This window comes from Chrysochloris asiatica, unplaced genomic scaffold, assembly GCF_000296735.1.
Source record: "Chrysochloris asiatica unplaced genomic scaffold, ChrAsi1.0 scaffold00032, whole genome shotgun sequence".
Lineage (NCBI taxonomy): Eukaryota > Metazoa > Chordata > Mammalia > Afrosoricida > Chrysochloridae > Chrysochloris > Chrysochloris asiatica.
This window is the reverse complement of record NW_006408550.1, coordinates 523064-548321: the sequence shown is the minus strand read 5'-3', so window position 1 is coordinate 548321 and position 25258 is coordinate 523064. Positions and strand designations below refer to the sequence as shown.

At 42.5% G+C, this 25258-nt stretch overlaps 1 protein-coding gene across 1 annotated transcript in view; it reads left to right on the top strand.

The window, feature by feature from the left end:
* Window positions 1-25258, top strand: part of COG5 (component of oligomeric golgi complex 5) — a 343779-nt gene that overhangs the window by 314749 nt on the left and 3772 nt on the right. The window contains exons 22-24 of the mRNA XM_006859350.1: window positions 6582-6658; window positions 18173-18299; window positions 18729-18808. Coding sequence (XP_006859412.1) covers window positions 6582-6658; window positions 18173-18299; window positions 18729-18808 — 284 coding nt within the window. The remainder of the gene's footprint in view (window positions 1-6581; window positions 6659-18172; window positions 18300-18728; window positions 18809-25258) is intronic.

The window sequence follows — 25258 nt, the reverse complement described above, 5'->3', positions numbered from 1 at the left end:
TAGTGCTGCTGAATCATTTCTGACTCATAGCCACCCTGTATAGGGTTTCCAAGGAGCAGCTGGTGGGCTTGAACCACCAACCTTGTGGTTAGCAGTCCAGTGCTAATCCTACAGTGCCACACCAGGAGTCCTTTCAGTTAACCACCAGGAACTTAACTGTCCACCAGGCCTCTTCAGTCCTGCTCAAGAGCTAAGGAAATGCTTGTTTGGTTTAACCTTTGGTGATGGTGAAGCCAATTAAAGTAATTTGGGGGGTGGGAGGGGAAATTTGACACCAAATTCATGGAAAGAAACAATAACTCATGTATCTAGCTAAGTATATGATTGGAATTATGAAATCAAAGATACCTATTAATCACATTTTTACTTTATGTTTGGTGGTGGTGGTAGTTATGTGCCGTGGAGCCGGTTCCGACTCGTAGCGACCCTGTACAGGGTTTCCAAGGCTATAAATCTTTACGGGAGCAGAAAGCCTCTTCTTTCTCCTGCGGAACAGCTGGTAGTTTCGAACTGCTGATCTTCACAGCCCGATTTGTAACCACTATGCTACCAGAGCTCCTTTATGTTTGGTGTAAAGTAAATAATGCATTCTGAAGGAGACCAGAAACCCCACCCAGTGAATAAACTACACAGACCCCCAGGAACAGCCTACCCACTGTCTATGGAGTTCAGAACACGGGCTTGCAGCTGCTCTGTTTTATATTGTTGGCAGGAGGCCTGACTGTTCTTCCTAAGATTATTTCTCTTTTATTATTTATCTAATCTTCTGAATTTGAGAGAGTCTTCAAGCTTTGTGAGGTTTTCCCCTAGAACATAAGGTATAAACTCCGTGTCTTTAGCATGTTGAGGGAGAAATGAACCTGGCCACTGTTCATCCTCCAGGAAGCAGCCCTTCACTTCTTCCGTGACACTTGGTTCATAGATTTCATAGAGTGCTAATTGTACTTATAACCATTATATAAGCTTGTAACCAAATAATCAACATATGTGTCACATGTGTCATACATATACCTTTTCTTATGATTTTGTTGGAAAATAACCATATTGTTTAAATAACTTTGCATTGATTTCAGAGAGCTCCTTAAACGCAAGATAGTCTAATACATCTTCTTATCCCATGTTTAGTCCAGTGCTTGGCAATTCATAAAAAGTCAAATGTGGTTTGTTAAGTGCGTATGTGACCAGGTCTCCATGGTCCTCCAATGGCAAGGAGACTGAGCAGATTTTCAAAAGCAGGACCATGCAAGGCAGAAACCTCCCTTCCTTTTGTGTATTTTTCTTTAAAAAGATGCTACACCACCAGGGAGAAGCCTGTTCTTAGCCATATTCTAGACTACTCTTTGTTAGTGTCATGTTGTTGTTGTTAAGTGCCATCGAGTCAATTCTGACCCATAGTGACCCTGTATAGGGTTTCCAAGGAGCAGCTGGTGAGTTTGAACCACCGACCTTGCAGTTCAAACGGCTTTGCAGTCTGGTGCATTAACCCACAGTGCCACACCAGGACTCCATTAGTGTCCTATTTATACCAAATTTAAAGAAATAGTTTATCATCTTAGGGCCACATCTGCAAAAATTTGCATGTGCACTCTGTAAGTGAAAGACCAGGGAGCCTGAAGCTTTGATTAATGAGAAGTCTGATTCCTAATCAAAGGAGGAAAATAAAGAGAAGTGAAATCAATATTTGCTAAATTATTAAAGCAAACTAATTTACAAATTTTAAAGGGGAAATGTTAAAAGAGATACTGATAATAATTTCTGACTTTTAACTAGCACTTTCAATATACCATGCACTTTGTGGAATGATTCAATTTGTATAATTCTGTGAAGTAGGTTTCATTATCGTCCCCATTTTACTGATGAGAAACCCAAGACTTAGAGAGGGTAGATAACTTGTCCAGGGCTACACACCTAGTAATTGCCTATTCGGAACTACAGACTCACTGTTTTTAATTACTTGGGCCACACTGACTGGTAAAACGTTTCACTCTTTCTCTTTATTATGAGAAGGATTGGCGATATAGGGTACACTCTCTGAAAATGGTCTCTTTTTTGTTCAGATTTTTCTTTTAACTCTTTATTGTAAATTGAGTGAAAATTTACAAAGCAGACCATCAGTTTTATATTCAGCAAATCATGTACTATGCTTCATTACAATGACTGCAATCCCCTCCATGTACCATGTTGTTGTTAAGTGCCGTCGAGTCAATCCCGACCCATAGCGACCATATATAGGGTTTCTGAGGAGCAGCTGGTGAGCTTGAACTGCTGACCTTGCAGTTCAAACGGCTTTGCAGTCTGACGCATTAACCCACAGCGCCACCCCAGGACTCCTCCATGTACCATAATTCACAGCATTTACCTCTATTCACGTTAACTATTGCATTCCTCCTATGTCTCCCACTACCTTCATCTTTCCTCTGCTAACCTCCTTCTTGTTGTATATTGCCTGCCCTGTCACTCATGTTAACTTATGTCTACCATCTAGCCCATGAATAATTTCCTTTCCCCCTTCCCTCCATAACCATCATTTATTTATATAAACCAAGTTTATTTTTTTAAACTTTTTATTGTGAAATGAGTAAAGGTTTATAGATTAGACCATTAGTTTTACATTCAATAGATCATATACTTTGCTTCATTACAATGGTTGCAATCCCATCCATTTTAACATATGTCTACCCTGTAGCCCGTGAATAATTTTCCCTCCTCCCTCCCTTACCTTCACACCCCTGCCTAACCATCATAAATGGTTTCCTTTTTCAAGAAGACCTTTTCTTAACATTTTACAACATTGATCTCATACAATATTTGTCCTCCTGTGATTGACCAACTTCACTCAGCATAAAACCCTCCAGGTTCATTCATGTTGTGAGGTGTTTGACAGATTTGTCATTATTCTTCAACATTGCATAGTACTCCACTGTGTTTATGTACCAAACTTTGGTTAACCATTCCTCTGTTTATAGCATTTAGGCTGTCTCAATCTTTTTCATGTGTCTCTTGTAGATAATATATGGAAAGATCCTGTTTTCTTATCCATTCTGCTCTCTATGTCTCTTGACTGGTACATTTAATCCATTTGCATTCAGTGTAATAATCAATAGGTATGAATTTGATTGCTGTCATTTTTCTGTGTGTGTTTTTTGTGGTGTTGCTGATTGCTTTGTTCCACATAATTTTCAGCACTGAGTTCATTTTGTTGGTGGATTTTCTTTTCATTTTCATTTCTGTCTTCTGTTGTGTTAATGTTTACTAAATCTTTCTGATTTTCCTCCTTCTTTTGATGTGCAGGTGTTACTAATTTTCTTTGAGGTTACTGTGTAATTTATTAAAATTTTCTCTGCTTAAAACAAACTTTTATTTTGTAATCTACTTGAATTCCTTGCCATTTATAAATTCTATATCTATACTAATCCTTTTTTTAAGCTTTGTAAGTTGACTTCATTATACATTGATATGTCTGGTTTTCTATTTCTATTTTTCTGTAGGCTTGTTTTACTTTAATTCTATCTCTGGATTGAGTTCTGGGTGGTATTGTCATGTATGGATGTTAATCTCAGATTGCTGTTGGTGGTTCTCAGTTCAAAGAACACCCTTTATCATTTTTTGTAAAGTTGGTCTGGTCATTATAAATTCCTTTAATTTCTGTTTATCAGAAAATGTCCTAATTTCTCCGTGGTATTTGAGGAATAGCTTTACCAGGTATATATGTTTCTTAGTTGACAATTTTTTTCTTTCAGCATTTTATATATGCCATCCCATTGCCTTCTTGTCTGCATGGTTTCTACTGAGAGATCAGACCTTAGTCTTATTGACTCTTTTTGTTGTTTTGTACAGTTTTTATTGTGAATTGTGTGATAGTTTACTTGAGAGAACATTGGTTTTGCACCCAACATATCGTTTTTGTTTCATTGCAATGACTACAATCCCCTCCATACATCATCATTAACAGTATTTGCTTTTATTCCCTCTGTGGTGTTTTGTTTTGTTTTATTCTGATGTATACAAAAACACTTAGGTATATATAATCATTTAAACAACCAAAGGGCACATTCTGCAAGCCAGCCTTCTGGGCCACCATCACACAGCCTTTCTCTTTCCATGAATCTAGAGTCCTCAGCTGTTCTATCTCTCCATGCCATCACCTCTGCCTCCATCTCTGGTGTCACTGCTTCTCTCGTTAGGGTCCCATGTTTGCTCATGCTCTTATCTCTTGATGGTCCAAGGGTCCTCTGTCCTCTGTTCCTGGAATGTAAGAGTAACTGCTCCCTTCTTTATGTTGCAAAACTTCTACCTTTACAGTGTGATAATTGCAATTAGTCATGATAAAAGTTACTCACTATTGAGTCATAAGAATCGTATCCCCATCTCTTTTCACCAGACCCATCCAGAAAAGATGAAAACTATTCAGTGGGAACAGAGGGAATGGAAGCAAGTGCTGTTGAATGATGATGCATGGAAGGGATTGTAGTCATTGCAGTGAGACGAAGTATGATGGGATAAGTGTAAGGCTGATGTTCTCCCATGTAAACCATCACAAAAATTCACAATGATAAAAACTTAAAAAACAAAAACAAAAAAACTCTTCAGTACGGACTCTACCTTCCCCTGTACACTCTGAAGCTAAACTCCCTCTTTAAAACTTGTAAGCCAGCTACTTCATGCCTTCATAGCCCCCCATTTTAGGAAGCCAATGTCTAAGTTGCCCATCCCTATTAACCCTGTGTACAGAGAGGACAGGCTTGATTCATGAGTTGAAGACTCCTTCCCTCTTGGTTGGTATTTTGAGCTACTACATCCATAAGTATAGGTCAAGTTCATCAAATTGTAGCCAGTTACACATGCTTCCTTTATCAAATTTCTTTCTCTTCTTTTAGTTGAGCTCTGGTCATCAAGCCATCGAAGCTAGGTCAAATGGGTACTATCCTTAAGTTTGGGCATTCTTATGCGTCTCCCCTCACTTCATATCAGCTGGATGCTTCACTCTTAGCTCTAGCCCTCCATGGTCAGTGGGCTCAGGACTTCTCAAGTCTCTATGGGCTCAGGACTTCTCAAGTCTCCCCAAACTTCAGACCAACTAGTCCTTCCCCTTCTCTGTCTTATCTCATGGTCGGCAGAAGTCTATGGAACATGGTTGAACTTATTAGTTCTCTTTTGTAAGTAGCTTTTCATCGTCAGAATTCTTTTCCTTGTCTTTGGTTTTAGAAAGTTAGATTATGATGTGTGTTGGTAATTTTCTTTTGGGATCTATCCTGCTTGGGGTTCAGTCCACTTATATGCTTATCTTCTCATCTTTCATGCTATTAGGGAAGTTTTCTTTCAACAACGTTTTACAATTTTCTCTGTGCTTGTCTCTTACAATTTAAGAATTCCTATCACCCCTAAGTTGTTTCTCTTCATGGTGTCTCACATAACTCTTAGGCTTTCTACAGATTTTAATTTTTTTTTAATTGTTCTTCTAGCATATTATTATTGAGAGATGTATCTTCAAGCTCACCAATTTGAGCTTCCAATTAATTTGAATCTACTCCTTGCCCTTTCAGTGTGTTGTCCATTTATGAAATCTTAGTATTAACCTTCTGGATTTCAAATTGTAGGTTTTGTATTATTTCAAAATTTGCATTTATTTTGTCTGTTTGTCCTTGTAGTGTTTTCCTGAATTCTTCTTAAGTTTTCTCTCTGTTCTCCTTGCTTTCCTCAATCTTTCTATCAATTCATTGAAAGTACCAAAATATCATTCTTTTGAATGCGTTTTCAGTTAGTTCCATTGCCATTTTTCCTCAAAAAAGTTTCTGTCTCTGCATCTTGGCCATTTGTGCCATTCTCTCTTATTTCTTTTTGTGAGCTAAAATTGTCTTCATGGCGTTGTGGTGTTGTTGTATTTGTAAAAACACACAGTGCAGTTGTTGAACCCCGAGGAGAAATTTCTGGAGGCTTCTGCCATTCAAGGAGCTCATGAGGTGGTTATGGAAAGAATGTGACAGCAGAGTTCCTAGCCCTAGATGGAGTTTCTGTTGGTCTCAGTGTTGTCTGTGTTCAGGGGACTCAGTCAGGAAGTAGTTCATGGGACCCTTAATGGAGCTGGTTTCAGTGTCTGTTAGGACCACAGAGTACCTGGGGATAGGGTGACTGGTTGAATGTTTATCTGGTTACTTTGTGGGTTTTGTAGGTCTGGAGCTGAGCCCACCTGAATCCAAGTGACACACACCAAAGCTGCAAAGCTGGCCCTCCCCTCATACTGGTATGGCTCGCAACCCACGTGCTTCCAAACTTCTGGTGTGTAGGGTATTTTGTGTTTTTTTCTTTCAGATTTTTCAATGGAGAAAAGATTTAAGCTTCTTCCTTGTACACAACAAAATTCCTCCCTAAGTAATTGCCTCAGCTGGTGTCCCTTAAATGCAATACTATAAAAGTTATCTAAGTTTTTACCTTTTAATAAATTTAATGATTTTTCAAAACTTGCCTCACTGTCCAGGTAAAATTAAGTTTGCTGCCAGCTACAACTTTTTATGATCCAGGTGTGTCCCAAATTCACCGTACATCTGACGTAAAAACCTATGGACTATCTTTTAATCTTTCAGATGGAGTTTGCTGTGGGTCCATTCTGCAGACGAGTGTCTGATTTAGGAAAATCCTATCGAATGCTGAGATCATTCAGGTGAGACACTGTTCTATTCTCTTTGTTTATGTGGATATCCTATAGCAATTGAGTTCTTTTCTCCCCTTCAGGTTATACTTTATGAAATTGCCAATATTCAATCACTATTGACTCTCACCAATGGCAGTTTCATATGGTTTATCTTTTAATTATTGTTCAAATCAAAACCCCTATATAGAATTATATGCTGTAATGCACTAGTGTATGTGTGTATATGTGTGCTTTCTTTTTTGAGTTATTTGGTAAGTTTTATTATACTGTTCCTATGGGGATTTTTCTACTTCCTATTCTTATAGTAATGTATTGAAGCAATATATTGAAAAATGTATAGTATTTTTAAAATATAACTTTCATTCATTCATTCATTCATTTATTATTTTAAAACCAACCTACTTCCAGAGGGCTGTAAGCTATATTCCAAGATATATTGTTGTTGTTAAGTGCCTTTGAGTCAGTTCTGACTCATAGCAATGCTATGTAGGCTTTGCAAGGTTGTAAATCCTTGCAGGAGCAGAAAGCCTTATCTTTCTCCCACTGAGAGGCTGGTGGATTCAAACCTCCCACTTTGTGGTTCATAGCCCAGTGCTTATCCTACAAAGCCATTGCATTCCCATTCGAAGATACAGATATAACAAAACCATTGAGGTAGAGTGGTAGTGTAACTGAGTCCCATGATGATCTGCCCATAAATGCAGCTTATAATTTAGGCTAAACATGGCTGATACCATTGAGTACAAATGAGATTTCTAGATCAGCTCACATCTTTAAAAGAGTACTGAACTATTTGGTTGACGCACTACCCAACATAGAAGAATTGAAAGATTATGACATCCTGAGGTTACCAAGCCACCTATCTGTGCTTTAGTCTACCTCCTGTAGACTCATTTACTTTTAGTAAAATGGTAACACAGCAGTCCCAACCAGGGGATCAAATGCTGTCTTGCATACCTGAATCAGAGTACTGAATGGTATTAACCAATTAGTTATTGGATAAGGTATGGAAAAGTTGGGATTTGTGATTTGTTGTGCATTTGCATGTATTGAAATCATGCTTTTTCTGGTGTGGCGCTGCAGGTTAATGCACTGGACTGTAAGGTTGGTTTGAACAGCAAGGTTGGCAGTTCAAGCTCACCAGCCACTCCTCGGAAACTCTGTATAGGGTTGCTATGAGTCAGAACTGACTTGACGGCACTTACCAACAACAACAAAGGCAGGAGTCCTGGTGTGGTGTTGTAGGATAAGTACTGGAGTGCTGGCTACCAGGTCTTCGGTTCAAACCCACCAGCTACTCCTGGGAGACCTACATAGAGATCACTGTGAGTCAGAACTGACTCAACGGCACTTAAGGCAGGATGGCCTTTATCCAAGTGCTTTTAAAGTGGTATCACATTATGGAGCTGTGAAGGAACTTCAGAAAGTTTGTGGAAATATTCTGTTATCTCTCAATTTCAATGTCAAACTTTCTGAAGCCCCATCATTCAAGTTCTGAAGGTAGGTTGCAGATAAGAGTGATTCTGTTTTAAGTGACTTAAGATGGGCATTTTCTTCTAACCTTCCTAATTCCCCCATCAGAAGGAGAATCTCTAAAAGAACATGTCAAGTTTGAGTGCTGACACCTTATGTTGTCATGGGCCATTGACTCTTCTGACACAGTGACCCTATATGTCCTAGGTGAGCTGCTCCATAGGGTTTCCTAGGCTAGAGTCTTTACAAGAGCACATTGCTAGTTCTTCTCTCCTATGGTGCCTCTGTGGGATTTGAACCTCCAGCCTTTGTGCCAGCAGAATTCCTTTGTGACATCTTATAATACAGATTTATGGAATTAAAAATTAATGATTGATCAGTGCATACTTTTAAAAATCCTGCATTATTTTATACTTAATTCCTCATTGTTTGACATCTTTGTATTATAATCTGCCCTATACTTGCATGCAAACCTGCAAATGTATTCAAACCCGTATATGCACACACATGTATACCCATGTGTATGTTTCATGAAATAGTAACTACTTTTATTTCATATAATAGTCTCTGAAATCTCTGTTTTATTTATTTTAGAAAACTAAATTGGTTTCATCACCCACGAATGGTTTGCATTCAGAAATTTCTTAAGTTTTTTTCCCCAGGGCTCTTAAATTGTTGTTGCTGTAGTGGCAAGGAGCAGAGTTTTGTGTGTTTTTTTATCTATAACTATAAAGGTTTATGCCCTTTTCTTCTGGCATTCTGGTATGCCTGAGCTTCCTCCTACAGATGGCTCCTTAGCTCTTCAGGTCCCAGCGCATATATAATAAGAACAACTGTATCTTGCCTATAGACCGTTTTCTAGAACTGATGTGAAAAATTCCAGCAGAGATTTATTGTTACTGTTGCTGCTAAATGCCATCAAGTCATTTCTGACTCATATCGATCCTGTATAGGATTTCTAAGGAGCAACTGGTGGGTTTAAACTGCTGACCTTGTGGTTCACAAGGTAAATATATATATACCAATATATTTTTTCAGCTGTATTGAATCTGGAGTCTTGATGTAGCGCTGTGGGTTAATGCGCCAGACTGCAAAACCATTTGAACTGCTTGGTCTGCGGTTCAAGCTCACCAGCTGCTCCTCAGAAACCCTATACTGGGTTGCTATGGGTTGGAACTGACTCGACAGCACCTAACAACAACAATATATTGAATTTGGAGTCCTGGTGTGGCGCTGTGGGCTAATGTGTCAGACTGCAAAGTTGTTTGAACTGCAAGGTCTGTGGTTCATGCTCACCAGCTGCTCCTTGGAAACCCTAAACAGGGTCGCTGTGGGTCTGCATCAACTCAATGGCACTTAACAACAACAACAACAAATATTGAATGTGGTAATCCCTAGGCAGTGCAAACAGTTCACGTGCCCAACTGCTAACCACTCATGGGCTCTTCAGAAAAAGGCCTGACCATCTGCTTCCAAAAAGGCAGTCATTGGAATCCCTGTGCAGCACAGTTCTATTCCTTGACACACAAGGGGGCGCTGTGCCTTGGAATGGACTCAAGGCAACTGGCTTTTATACAGAATCTGAAGAAATGTTTTGAATTTATCCTAATATTGTCTCAGTTGTTTCATGGAACTTGGGCATTTTTAACAAAATGATATTTCATAAAAATATTTTGTAAAGAGCATAGGACTGACTGGATCAAGAAATAAAAGGAAAGTATGGTATACACATTGTGATTCAAATCCATCCTTGGTCTACAAAGAATGATGTAGGTGCCATCTTTTGAAAAGAGGAGTGGCTTCTACCCTCAAAACCTTATAGGGGAAGTAACACCCCACCCCACCCTCAGCCAGCTTCTCTGCAGTTCTCTTATGAAGTTGAGAAACTTGGGAATGCTTACCTGTGCACAAGGAGTGGTGGTGCGGCGCTGTAGGCTCAGCACTGGACTTCTGACTGCAAGGTCGGTGGGTCAAACCACCAGCCACTGCTCAGAACCCCTATAGCGAGCGGGTTGGTATGAGTTGGAACCAACACAAGAGCACTGACAGCAACAACACTTCTGCAGAGAGCCCTACTGAAGGCCTTCTTAGAGAGCAGAATTAGTTGAGAATAATCTTTATTCTAAGAACCTAATTCTAGGTCTTCTATTTTGCCAATCTATGAGAAATGTGGCTCTTCGAAATTGCACTGGACCCCCTCTACTCCCCCACCTTAAGTCTTGCTACTGCATTTCTTCCCTCTGTACTGGCAACTATGACATCATCTCATGTCATATACCTGAGATAGATCTTGGCTTTCACTCCCAGAGCTCCTCACCAGAGGCCTGAATTGCACCCAAACCAGCTGAATGGTGATCAGTCAGGGAACAGCTCAATAAAATATGCTGTGTTCATAGCAGCTATTAACAAGTAAGTTCTTTGCTAATATCTAATAATAGGAGAAATACTTCCTACAACATCTAAATGAAAAAGTAGGCTGCTAAACAGTGTGATATGATCCTTACTCTTAAAATATATATGTGTGTTTATGTGAAGAGGAAAAGCCAGGTAGGATACACATCAAATGCTGTTGTTTTTGGACAACAGAATGGTCACTAGTGTTTTTTCTTTCAGGGATTTTTCTCATTTTTCAAATTTTCTGCCTTGATTATATTATTGTTATAGCCAGAAAAGTAAATAAACATTATTTTAAAATGTCTCTTTCTTTGTTTACCTGTTATTATCTAAACATTATAAGGGAGCTCAAAAATAATATTAAATATACTAAAACATCTAGCAAAGGGGAAAGGCAAGACACACAGGTAGTCAAGCCCCCCAAGTCCAGCAGGTAGCAATGGCCACTAAGGTGCTCTTTACCAGGGAGGGTGACAGAGCCAGCCAGAAAGCCTGCAGTTCAGACCCCATGTACTGTCCCCATCCCCTCCCCAGGAGACTTTAAGAGTCACCCATAATATTAGATGAGTGACATCAAGAATATCACACAGGAAGAAAGCAAAAGATCATTAAGAAGACAAGAAGGAAGGAAACGACCAAAATGGATGTTAGAAGAGACTCTGAAACTTGCTCTCCAATGTAAAGATGCAAAAGCAAATGGAAGAAATGAGGAAATAAAAGAGCTGAACAGAAAATGTCAAAGGACAGTTCAAGAAGACAAAATCATGTATTATAATAAAATGTGCGAAGACCTGGAGTTAGAAAATCAAGAGGGAAGAACATGCTCAGCATTTTTAAAGCTGAAAGAACTGAAGAAAAATGCAGGCCTCGACTTGGCAATATTGAAGAATTTTATGTCCAAATTGGAGTCATGGTGTAGCACTGTGGGTTAATGTGCTGAACTGAAAAGTCGGTTTGAACTGCAAGGTCAACGGTTCAAGCTCACCAGGTGCTCCTTGGAAACCCTATACAGTGTCTCTATGGGTTGGAACCGACTCAACAGCGCCTAACATCAACAACATGGACAAAATACTGAATGATGCAGAAAGCATCAAAAGAAGATGGAAGGTATACATAGTCACTATACAAAAAAAAAAGAAATGTTGAGGTTCAACCGTTTCAAGAGTAAATGGTAGTGAAGGAAGAAGACCGGGGTGCACTGAAGCTACTGGCAAAGAGCACGGCTCCATGAATTAATGGATTACGAAGATTACGAAGAATTAATGGATTAAGTTAAATCTTCTGAAGCAGCACTGGAGGCACTCACTCATCTATGCCAAGAAATTTGGAATTGGCCAATTTATTGGAAAAGATCCATATTTGTGCCCATTCCAAAGAGGTGACCCAACAGAATGCGGAAGTCATCAGACAATATTATTAATATCACATGCAAGTAAAATTTTGCTAAAGATAATTTAAAAACTGCTGTTAACAACAGAGAACTGTCAGAGGTACAAGCTGGATTCAGAGGAGGATGTAGATCATGGGATATCATTGCTGGCGTTAGATGGCTCTTGGCTGAAAGCAGAGGATACCAGAAAGATATTTACTGGTGGTTTATTGGCTATGAGGGACTGTAGAAGAATGGATGTATTAATATTAAAGAATATTAAAAGTACCGTGGACTGCTAGAAGAACAAACAAATCTGTGTTGGAAGAAGTACAGCCAGAATGTTCCTTAAAAGCCAGAATGTCGAGACTTCAGCTCCCATACTTTGGACATATTGTAAGGAGGGACCAGTCTCTGGAGAGGGATATCAGGCTTGGTAAAGGGGAAGGTCAACGAAAAAAGGGAGCCCCTCAAAAAGATGGATTGGCACAGTGGCAGCTGCAGTGGGCCCAAGCTTTACAATGATTGTGAGAACTGGCCAGTATTTCATCCTGTTGTACCTAACAACAACAACTTAGGCCTCTGAACTTCCTGCATGTCTTTCTTTACATTTTACTGTTGACATCCTGTTTCTCTGACAGCAGGAATCATTTCTTATCCAGAAGAGAATGTTGCCTTATAAAGCAGCTGCCTTGAGCAATTGCTCCCGGGAGTTTGTGTTCCAACACAAGACCCCCACGTCCAAGTTGCTGAGAGCCAGTTTGTCCATCCCGCTGTAGCTGGGATTCTTCCCTAAGAGGTGCTTGTGGCATTAGTACCTCTCACTCCACCTGGCCACAGGCCTGACTGCTTTGGCTTGACGTACATATCTTTGTGAGGCCACAGACGAAAAGAAGCCTCATGCCCTTCACCTGCTTAGGAACACAGACTTCCCCACCTACAAGTAGGCACCACCACCTGTACTCCTGAGGGAACAGTTTTGCCCCTGCTGGAAGCTTTGTTGCCATCTAGGCTTAATGAAAGAGTAATGAAAGCTATCAGAAGACAGGAGTCTGTTATGATGGATGTGTTAGCTGGAGAAACGGTGGAATGAAGAAATTGTCCACAGCTCTAGAAAGTAGCGTTCATGTCAGTTGTTCGTAGTGGTGGGGAATGGTGAGGGTTTTCCCTGTCTGTAATTTATACTGATTGCGTCTGCTGCTTGAGATCCCAGCCCTCTGTTTTTGTAGCTTCCACTCTTAGCACTTTGGGCACTAGTACCCCTTGATGCAGGCTGTCCTTTATTTCCACTTGTGAATCCAGGTCCCTTAATCTATCCCCTGAAAGCTTTGTCACCGAAGTCATTCTTAATTCTGGATTCTTCATTCGCAGTTTCAGATTTCAGCGCTGCACCCTGAAGGCAGCTGCCATCTCTGGTTGGTTTTGTGTTTGGCCCCTCTTCACAGTGTTAGGAGCACTTGGTAAACAAGAGGGTGGACTATTTCATTTCTTACCGGTTTTTGTTGCTTTGAGTACCATGTGTTAAGGCAATGCTAAGTGTTATATTACTAGTTTCTCACTCCAGCCTCACCACACTTGTGATTAGGACAAGTCCCAGGAGGCAGTCTATGTAGCAGGAGGGCCCACACCATTCAAGAGTGTGAGAACTGAAGAGCTACTTTTCAAACCCAGGTCTGCCTGCTCCAAAGCCTGCACTTGTAATGTCCCCACCCGGTGAATGAAACATGCCCCACTTTGCGGACAACCTCCTGCTACTGAAATGCCTCCGCTCCCTGGCTGTTGCTGCAGACACTTTACCAGGAGCTGTCCCAGAGCAGTCAGCCAGCTGTGTGAGCTTCATCCCTAGAGCGTCTCTGCTAGAACCTTGCCCCCTTCCTCCCCGGCCTGCTAGGGTAGCAGACCTAGAGAGCAAGCAAGGGGGCTGACGTTTAGCTAGCCTCCAGTCATCAGCGGTGGGCTTCATTCCCTTCTGGGACCCCAAGACCCCGCCTACCACTGACAGGTCCTCCCTAAAGAGTCTCTGTAGAGGCCCTCACTTCCTGCACGTGGCAGTCTCCTACACTATCTCTTCCCTTCTCTCTGAAGACCCTCCTCAATTCCAGGGCTTCAAACAGAATTGTTTTCTTCCTCCCTCCCCTCCTCAAAATGTCTATACTGGTTCCAGATCTCAGTGTACCTACTTAGTAGTCTGACCACCCTTTCAGACCCCTCCCCAGAGGAGGTGAGGAAGGTTGGTGGCTGGTGGGAGGGGAAGGAGGCAAGCAGGCAGCTCAGGCCTCCACTGGTGTGGGCTGTGGGCGCAGCAGGACTTTACTCTACTTCACTTGGTGATTGGCCTTTAACAGAATCCTGACAGCTCCCCCCTCCCTCTGAGTCATTTACATGTAAGCCCCCACCAGATGGGCTGGTACCTGACTGATTCACACAGCCTTCTGGCTGCAAAGCTTAACCCTGAAAGTGCCTTTGTGTTTAGAATCAAAAGCTCTTGTGGCATGTGGGGTATCTACTCTTTAAAACACCTCAATTAATTTCTTTTTGTTCCCAAGTCAGATGACGATTTCTTTTTTAACTGCCAGTGTTTAAAAATCCCCCCTGGAATTAGGGAGGAGAGAGGGTTCAAGCTGTGTTTTTTACTGCCTCTTAGAATCAGCCAGGGGAAAGACAGTGTCTGCATTCAACGTCCACAGATCATTCAGATGCAGACACAGAATCAAAGCCAACCTTGCTTTTCATGGCTCCTTTGACAGTGCTGGTAGGGAGCAGTGGGGGCAATTGGTCTTGTCTATTACCAGATTACCAGATGAATAAGAACAGGTAGCATCTCCTATGGACACATGGAGAGCAGGGTAGCATCTACTGTGAACACTGTCAAAGCCTAATTCATCTGTGCCACAGGCTGCTGAGGTCCAGCACCCAGTCAAGGTCATAGTCGGAAATGCTGCCGGAGAATATTGTGGCTTTGTCTGCAGGCAGCCCTGTAACTCTTTCTCTGATTGTGCGTGATACTGTCTTTCTCTGCGTGAAAGACCCTAATTTTTAAAAGACCTACAACAAAAATAGTTAACACATATGCACTTGCAAGAAGTTCTGGTGTGGCACTATAGGATAAGCACTAGACCTTAAAGTCGATTTGAACCACGAGGTGGCTGTTCAAACCTAGCAGCCACTCCTTGGAAATCCTATACAGGGTTGCTATGAGTTGGAGCTGACTTGACAGAACTTAACAACAATGCACTTGCACTGTGTCTGTTCTTAAAGTTTTACATATGTTAACTCATACATTCATCTCAGCAAGTCTATTAAGGTATTATTATCATCCTCACTTTACAAATGGTTAAACTCAGGTATAGAGAGAAAAAGTAAAAGCTACAATTGTAGCAAAGCAGAGATTCAAACCCAAGCAGTCTGACTTGAGAGTCTGGACTCTTAATTCTGTCAAGCAGTCTCTTTATCATACCAACCATAGCAAATGCTCAATCTGACTTTCTAACAGATCAACATACTGAGTTAGAAACAATGAATATCAGCCCTGCAGTCCCCTAGATAAAGTATAAACTGTCAACTCCTATGGAAAAACCTATCCAAGAAAATTAATATTGACTTCATTTGAAGGCCATGCAGTATTTACTCTTTGTTGTTGTTGTCAAGTGCTGTTGAGTTTGTTCCGACTCATAGCGACCCTGTATAGGGTTTCAGAGGCACAGTTGGTGGGTTTGAATTGACGACCTTGTGGTTTACATACCAGTGCTGTTCCAAATTCTCTCTTGGAGTCAAAATAGGAGGGGACTTCAGAAAGTCTGTGGAAAATTCCCATCATCTTTTAATTCCATTATTCTATGGACTTTTTGAAGTGCCCTTGTAGCCCTTCCAGCTGCCTGCATACTTGAATCATATGATCACAGTGTGTCTTAGGATCATTTCCTCCTGGTGTGGCCTCTAAGTTCCTGTGCTGCTGTGAGAGGCACTGTCTGAGGGGTCTGGAAGCTGACTCTGGGCTAGAAGTGTCAGCCTCCCATAAGACAGCTCGCCTCTTCTCCCCAGTAGGGGAAACTGAAACACATCACCGACCCCAAGGTCCCTTGGTACTAGGTGGAGAGCATTCCCAAACAACTCCTATGAACAACTGAGACCTCCAAGTCCAGACCCTCTGGTGCCCTCCTCTTAGAGCTGCAAGAAGGGAAAGAGGCTGGGTGGGAGTGAGGGGCAGGTTCCCTGTTCCAGGTCACAGGCACCCTGCTGCAGGCCTGGTGTGCCCACGTCCTTTCAGATGCTCACAGGGATGGTGGCAGGAACAGAGCACTCAGGCCTTGGGCTTTCCTCTTGCTTTGACCTGCCCTTCCCTCTCCATCCTGCTTGCCACCCATGACATGTGACAGGATAGAATTCTTCTGGAAGCCTAGTTCATGACCTGAAGGGACCCAGTCCTCCACTGTCACTGACAAGCAGCCTTAGGCACTGCTTGACTTCCTCTCCTGAAGAAGGTGATCTAAAATGCTGGCTCCCCTCGCAGTACTCTGTATCTGTAGGCCACATGCAGCCACCGTAGAGTTAGATGTTTAGAAAAGCTTTCTCTTAAGGCTGGATACACTTCCTGCCTTCTGATGCTGAGAACAAGATAGTTAGTTGTATTCTTTTTTTTTATCTTTGGTGTTAGGAAGCTTAAAACTGATCTGTAGGATTTAGAAGAGCCCTGGTGGTGCACTGGGTTAAGCATTTTGGTGTGAACTGCAAGGTTGGTGGTTCAAACCCACCAGCTGTTTCACAGGAGAAAGATGAATCTGTCTGCTCTTGCAAAGATTTACAGTCTCTGCCCTACAGGGTCACTATGAGTTGGATGGCAGTGAGTATACTTTGGGTTTATAGGATTTAAGTTAATTTTTTGTGGCTTGAGCCAATATATTTTTCTTTATTTTCCTTGAATGTAAACTGGAAAGGAGACAAGGAAGAAAAGCAGGGTGAAGAGAGGGAAGAAGGAAGAAGAGGGAGACAGCCCGGGTGTCCCATTCTGCGCGGCAGCCAGGCACACCAAATAGTGGCTGAGTTGCCTGCTTGAGCCACGCTGGGTAAAAGCCAATTTTGAAGACGGAACCTCTTGGTCAATCACCTGTTCCTTTGGAGTTCTGAGTTACAGCAGCTATTTTTCTGACACATGGAGAACAGGATAGCATCTACTGTGAACCCTGTCAAAGATTAATTCATCTTCCCATATTCATCTCGCATTCTGGTAATAGACAACAAAAATGAATCAAAGTATTTCCCCAGTGACTAAAGAAAATAAATCACAGAATGAAGATATTTGATAAAATAGTTGAAAGTACAAAAATCCCTACCAGAGGTAGTTTAGTTATAAAATAGTTAATACTGGGACATTCTTCTAAACAGTATTCCAGATCCAGCAAGAACTGCCTGCCTGTTATGAGCCCTCCTGACTCACAGGAAGCCTCATCATTAGTGTAAAGAAGAAACTTGCCTCTGTTTTGTATAGACCTCCATTCAAAGATCAAAGAACCATCACATTCGTCTGTGTTCTCAGGAGGGACCAGTCCCTGGGGCTTGCCAAAGTGGAGGGTCAGCGAAGAAGAGGAAGACCCCCCCAATGAGATGAAATCACTTAGTGGCAGCAACAATGGGTTCCAACATAACAACAATTGTGAGGATTGTGCAAGACCAGGCACTGTTGTACATAGGGTCACTAGGAGTTGGAAATGACTCTACACTAAGCATGGAACAAGATGGGGTGAAGAAAGACCAGGCTGCAACTCTGTTTTCTGTAGTTCAGAATCCTCACCTCATCTGGCATGAGCTCTTGTTGGCCTAACTCTTTGAGTCAGCCTCTTCTGCTTGACCTGCTATCACTTCTCGTCCAGCAGAGCTCCAGGCCAGGGGGATGTCAGTAAAGTTTCCAGGTTTTGAGTAATTTTCCCAGCCTTTGACACAAGGTGGTAGAGGATTAGGGGTAGGAGGGACCAGGGAGTCATTGCTTCAGGGCTACTGAGTTTTTGTTAATGGTGGTCGAATAATTTGAAAAGAATCGTTGTAATGTTTATACAACATGATGAGTATCACCCAGTGTCCGCTGAATTTTACGTGTAAAAATTATTGTATTGGGAAATGTTTTGTTATATGTTTTATTGCCATGATAAGATTAAAAGAAAGAAAGAAGTGGGGTGGCTCTTTATTAGCTAGTCTGGGAAGACTGTTCTTTTTCTAGAAGAATCATTCTCCCAGCAAGTATCCTCCTTCAGTATTGAACAGCATGAAATAACCTCTGCTTTTCCTGCTTCTAGACCACTACTCTTCCAGGCAAATGAATGTGTGGCCAACAGCCCTGCCCTGGGTGACATTATTCCATTCAGCGTTATTATTCAGTTTTTGTTCACGAGAGCGCCAGCTGAGCTGAAATCCCCTTTCCAGGTAATGAAGTGAAGTCACTATCTCCTCTTCTTTCCCCATTAACTTTGTACAGACTGAGCCCCCCTGGTCTTCTCTGGCTTCATGGAGTTGTATTTTTGACAGTGGATGGAGATCAGGAAAGGAAAATTCCCAGTGCCCAGTACCTACTCTCACAGCTGTGTAGAAAAGTACCTAGTGAATCCAAACTGATCCCTTTAGCAACACAAGTAACTGATGCTCATGAAGCATTGGGGATGCCCACTTTGGCTGACCCTCCATCCGTTGACCCACCATCCAGAGTCTCTTTCATGGTGAGCCAGGGCTGTGACTCCTCCAATTGCCACCCTCAGTTGGTGTTTGGGTAATTCCACCTTGGAAGTCCTTGAGGATGTGATCATTCCCTGAAGAACACATGTGCATGTCGCCTCCATTTGTGTTCCCCCACAACAGAGAGCAGAGTGGTCCCATGCTCGCTTCTCCCAGTGGCTGGATGACCATCCATCTGAAAAGGACAGGCTCCTCCTCATCAGGTAAGGCCTTGTGTCCATGGACTCCTGCCTTGCTGTGGGGGAGGGGGGAAGATGAAGGGCAGCCCCTGGGTGGGTGTGTACACGAGCTGCACCTGCCTTGGCACGATTGCTCATGACAGCCTTTTCATTCCATGCTCTTCACTACCAAGTCTTCACACCAATGCTCCATGCAGCCCGAAGAGCTATGCACTTCTGAATTTGGAAAGCCAACTTCAGCCATGTAGATTCTGCCTTAGCTCTGTGGTTTCTGCTTGATTTCATGTGTTGCAGTTAGTGAACTGGTGGATCAGAAAGTGAGTAGACTTTGTACAGTACTCAGATGTGACACAGTTATTAGCAGGAGACAGGGATAACACAACCCAGCAGCCACTTAGATACTATGTGCCCTCATGTTGTGTCTCAGAAGTACACAGATTCATGCATACAACACATCCACACAACATGCACCTAACCATTTCCATGGTGGGATGCTTTAAATGACACACGCAGGGTGTTTGCCATCGACACTGTTCTTTGAAGTTGTTCTTACCACGGTCACCAGGACCGTCTCATTCTGCAGCTGGCCATGGAGTTGACCACCATCTCCTTGTTGAAACCTGCTGACCGATGGCACAATTTCATCAGGTGCTCACTGTGGGTCAGGCCTTGCACTAGAACGGGAGATACTGTGTAAACAGACATGGACCAGGCCTCTTGGTCATGGTTCTTTTTGTATCTCATGTGGTTTATTTTACATGTGAATAAAGGAGTCCTGGCGTGGTGCTGTGGGCTAATGCATGAGACTGCAAAGCCGTTTGAACTGCAAGGTTGGTGGTTCAAGCTCATCAGCTGCTCCTTGGAAACCCTATACAGGGTCGGAATCGACTCGACGGCACTTCACAACAGCAACATGCATGCCTATATGTACATTCAAAAGGGCTTCAAGAAGTCTGTAGAAAGATGGAATGAAAAGATAATGGAATTTTTCCACTGACTTTTGAAGCCGCTTCATATGCCTGTAGATGCATCTATCTGTGCACACACATGTACCTGCATAGTCATTCGCATGCACATATATCCTACATGCGTATTTGTGTCGCCACACATGTCTTCTTCGGTTCTTGGTGTGATCACAACATTGCACCCCAGTGCTGGTCTAAAGTTCTTGTCCCTGGTGCACTCCTTAGTGAGGCTGTGTGCACTTCCTCCTCAGCCTGTCCTTTCCCATCACCAGAACAAACCAGTGTCTACAATCTCGAGAGTGCTTTTCCTCCTCCCCTCCCATCCCTGCTGACCACCAGTGAGCAGTGCTCTCTGTTTAATAGGCAGCTATTGCTCCTCTAACCTCTCTTGTTTGCTGAATTATCTTCTTCTGTCCACTCCTTAAATATCATCATTCCTCACACCTTATTCTTAACTCTTTTTCCTTCTCATTCTGTTTCTATAGCAACTCCCACTGACTACAGGGCGCCTCTGGCCAGCTCACTCAAATACCCCCAGAAACGTCATCCCCACAATCTTCCCAATAAGTCATCTTTCCCCTCTAGCTTGCTTATTCTCTCATACTCCGTTTTGGTTGGGATGTCTCTGTTACCTGACTAACCAAGCTAGAAGACTCTTAAATCATCCTTGAACTCCTTTTTCTCCAAATCATTTGGCTGTACTTCTTTAGTAGCTCTTAAAGTCATCCCCAATTCTCTCAGAGGATCTGAATGCTGCTGATCTGGGGACCACAGCCCAGACCAGCCCTGTTTGAGCTGGTTCTCCACTGTTTACACACAAGAGTCGTTTACAGAAAATTCCTGATGCCCAGGTCCCGTGCTGCACTGGGACATCTTCAGGTTGTCAGATGAGAGAGCTAGAATCAGCTTCCAAGAGGAGTACTGAACTCTCAGGTCTGCTACCCAGAGTCTGGGTGAGCCCCTGGCCCTCTCCATGCCTGTCTGGAAAGAATAGATCCGCTCAGACCCTCTCTTCTTCCTTACTTATTATTACCTGTTACACTTCTCACAGTTATGAACATTTGGCCAAAGAATTTGACCAGCGTGCCTCCTATCAGTTAATGTGACTGGGTACAACTGCCCTCAGAAAAGGCTTTGGGTATGGATAAGGGAGTCTGTGCCTAGCATGACTCAGAGATTTGCAGTGTCTGGATGGATTTTTTCCCTGAGTCCCAAAGCTGCACTCAGCTTTAACACTTGGTAATAGAAGAGGTGCTTGGCAGTGTGGTGAGTGGACAGAGTCCGTGTCTACCATCGTAACAAGTCCAGAATGAGTTCATCAAGAACAGTTGTCCTGCTGTGGGCACAGCACAAATCTGTTTTCTTTTGCTTCTCTTTAAAAATGTCTCCTGAGTGATCTCACTGGCAGTGCTGTTGCTAAGCCTATATTTAGAACTGAAAATCCTGCTCAGTAATACTGACATGCCTTTTAAATCAGGCCTACCCATCTCTGTACACATGGCTGCTGCCAGAGCCTTCATGCCCTGAGCCGAAAATTGAGCCCTCCTTGGGGGATTTCAGGAAACCGGCTCGTGCTACACTCGCAGCTGTTGGCAAGAAGGGAACCTTTGTCCTAGAGAATGTTCTTCCTTCTCTATGATTGCAAAACCAATTTAGTTCTTGCATACTGAAGTGTCACTGCATGAATTTCTTTCTGCTGTCGATAAGCCCAGGGTGAGTATTGCTCTTTAAATGTCAGTAAATTTGTTTTAGCTTTGGGGGCAAACTGTTTTCTTATCCTCACTCTGGTCTTCCTAACATAATAATTTAGGTTGTCCTAAAGTAGGACGCATTGAGGGAAAGGGACCTAGTGCTGCTGAATACGTGGTGGATAACTGACTCTCTCTGCCTCTCTGTTTTTTTTGTTTGTTTGTTTGTTTTTTATTGTGAATTGAGTGAAAGTTTACAGGGCAGATCATCAGTTTTACATTCAACCAATCATGTTCTTTGTTTCTTTACAATGATTCTAATCCCCTCCATCAGTTAACAGTATTTCTATGCCTTTTAGCTCCCCTTTTTTTTTAAATACTCAGGCATATATAATTATATCACCAAAGGACACATTCTGCAAGTTGGCTTCCTGGCTGCCAGCCTTCAATTCCTCTAATTCCATGAGTCTAGAGTCCTCAGCCGCTCCCTCTCTCCACGTCCCCATCTCTGCTTCCATCTCTGATGTCGCTGCTTCTCTGAATAGGGTCCCGCATTCTACTTGTGCTCTTCTCCCTTGATGGTCCTAGGGGCCTATGTTTCTGGACTGTAAGATTAACTACTCCCCATTTTTGTTACAAAACTTCTATGTGACAGTAACAATTAGTCATGATAACAATTACTCACTATTGAATCATAAGAATCTTATCCCCATCTCTTTTCACCAGACCCGTCTAGACAAGATGAAAACTATTCAGTGGGGACTCTATCTTCCCACACACTCTTAAACTAAACTCCCTCTTGAAACCTTGTAAGCCAGTCACTTCATGCCTTTATTGACCCCTCATTTTAAGTAGCCAGTGTCTAAGTTGCCCGTCCCTATCCACCCTGTGTATAGAGAGGATAGGGTTGATACTTGATGTATCAAACTCCTTCCTTCTCTGTTGGTATTTTGAGCTACTACATACATGAGTATAGATCAAGTTCATCAAATTTGCCCTCATTTCCTTTTTCAAAACAATTTTTTTGTTGTTTTATCTTCCTCTAATTGAGTTCTGATTATCAAGCCATTGAGGCTAGGTCAAATGGGTACTGTCTGCAAGTTTGGGTGTTCTTGTGCATCTCCCCTCACTTCATATCAGCTGGATGCTTCACTCTCAGCTCTAGCCCTCTGTGACTATGTCCTTGTCTAGGTCTCACCACACTGTGGACCAACCAGCCCTTCCTCTTCTCTCTCTCATCTCCAGGTCAAGGGGAGTCAATGGACTGTGGTTGAACTCAGCCCATTTCTTCATTGCTGCCTTTCCCCCGCTTCCACTCACCAGTAGACCAGTGTGGTTGTCAGCAAGCTTACATGCCTGCTCATGTGTTCCTTTTGAGTTTCAGTCTTAGAGGGGAGTTTGTCCTGAAAGAACTTGATTGCTTGCCTTGATGGCTTCCCGGCGAACAGCTTGCTTATTCTTGTAGTAGCCAGTCATGCTGACATTTTTGTTTTGGGTTTTTCCTGCTGATCTTTCTTTGAAGATGTATCTTCTGTCACTCTAGCTATTCCAGACTTGCCTGCTTGCTGCCTTTTTTGATACCAGATGTTTTTTCTAGAGTCAGTCAATTGTGAAATAAAACTCCTGGGCCAACTGATCTAAGTAGGGGATAATTTCCAGACTCGGCCCCACCAGCAGGTGCTCCAGAGGTGCTTGGGGCAATATCTGCGGCTCTGTAAGTGGTTTATGTGCGTTCCTTATAGACAGAGATTGAGCTGTCCATGCAGAGATTTCTCAGGCTCTACAGAAGTGGCAGGATTGGTCCATGAGCCCATTCACTCTTGGTGTTCACAGTGGGCAGCACTTCTTGTGACCCTCTTCTCCATTGCTTTTCCTTAGTCTGAGCAGAACACTTTTATGAGGTCAAACTTGTCCACAGTCCTGATTAGCCGAGTGGTACCTTTGTCACTCAGCTACCAGACAGTGCTGTGCTTATCTGAACCCTCAGCCCCTTTGTCCCCCTGCTCTGCTCCAGAACCACAGGCTGGGACCTAGTTCCTCAGCTCCTCTCCATCTCGGTCAAACTACCAGCTCCCTGCTGATGGAGAGTAGTGTTGGCTCTCCCTGCCTGGTGCCTTCTATGTCACCAGACACCTACCACTTCTTAGAACTTTAGGGACCTGAGATGATAGTACCAAGAGGGAGGGTGGGGCCTGGAGGCAGCCTGTGCTTTTAAGTGGGCAGCTGGTATGTCTCAGAGTCATTTATGTATTTCAGTATTAAGCACGAAGTATTTAATTCCTGAAACAAATCAATTTTATTTCCTCTCCATTTGGTTATTGTATGTCACATTAAGTAAGCAGTGTTACCATGTTACCACAAGCCTTCCATTTGCTGTATTTTGTTGTTGTTTTTTTAAATCCTTAATCCCCAGTGAGGATAACTTAAACAATTTGCTTATTTCGGTTACAAACCAAGAGTTGAGACAACTCTTACGTAACCACACCTGGCCTGACTTCCAAGAAAGCTGATGTTTTGCTCAAGTAAATGAAATAATTTAATAAAAGTGCTTGAAAATCTTGCTCTGATTTTACGTGGGAGGGCAGCTTAAATCTGTTTTTCTCCCATAACTCTGGTGGTGTTTTTGATGAATTGTTGTTGTTAAGTGTCATCGAGTGGGTTCTGACTCATAGTGACCCTGCATAGGGCTTCCGAGGAGTTTGAACCACCAACCTTGCAGTTCAAACTGACCTTGAGGTGGAGTGCTTATCCTACGGTGCCACACTAGGATAGTCAACCCCACACACACACAAAAAAAACCTGATCTAAAGTCATTTCTGAGCTTCCTTCTACATAGTGTGTACTTTATATACTATCTTACACTTTCTCATGCAAATTAAACTGTTGTTGATTGTGCCCGTTAAAAATAGATCTAATCCATTCCCTACAGAAATATGCTGTTGTTGTTGTTAAGTTCCACCAAGTTGTTCTGACCCATAGTGATCCTGTATAGGGTTTCTGAGGAGTGGCTGCTGGATTTGAACTGCTAATCTTGTGGTCAAAACAACATTGTACAATAAAAACCTTAAAAAAAAACAAACATTGTAGTCGAGTGCTTATCCTGAAGTGTTATAAGAATCCACAGAAATGTTGTTGTTGTTAAGTACCATCAAGTCGGTTCTGACCCATAGTGACCCTGTACAGGGTTTCTGAGAAGTGGCTGGTAAGCTTGAACCATTGACCTTGTGGCTCATATGACTCTGCAGTCCGGCACATTAACTCACAGTGCCACACCAGGACTCCAGAAATGTTGTTGTTTTTAAGTGCTGTCGAGTCGATGCTGACCCATAGCAACCCTGTATAGGGTTTCCTAAGAGCAGCTGGTGAGCTTGAACCGCTGACCTTGCAGTTCAAACGGGTTTGCAGTCTGGCGCATTAACACACAGCGCCACACCAGAAGTATTAGTGTCTGTGAATTTCAATGCACTTATTTCTTAGATGAGTACATCTACTTGTCTCAAAGACAGTGGAGGCTGTAGGGGATTTCTCTACACTATCTGAATCTTCAGGGACTACATTCGAAGAGTGGAGGTAGAGAATGGTGCCCAGGATGGCATAGTAACTGGAAAGTATTACCAGCTGAAGCAAATTTTCCATAGCGCTACAGCTCGATTAAGATTGAGATCTGATGTGGACCAGAGCTCCTCACCAAGCGTTGTTCTGTGGAGCATTAAACTTCACCTTGCATGCTTGTGCTTCTTCAGAAGATCCCTACAGCCACATTTCTCCTTTTCATTTCTTCTGCATGGTTCTGCCATTGCAGGTTTACTTTCCTATTATTT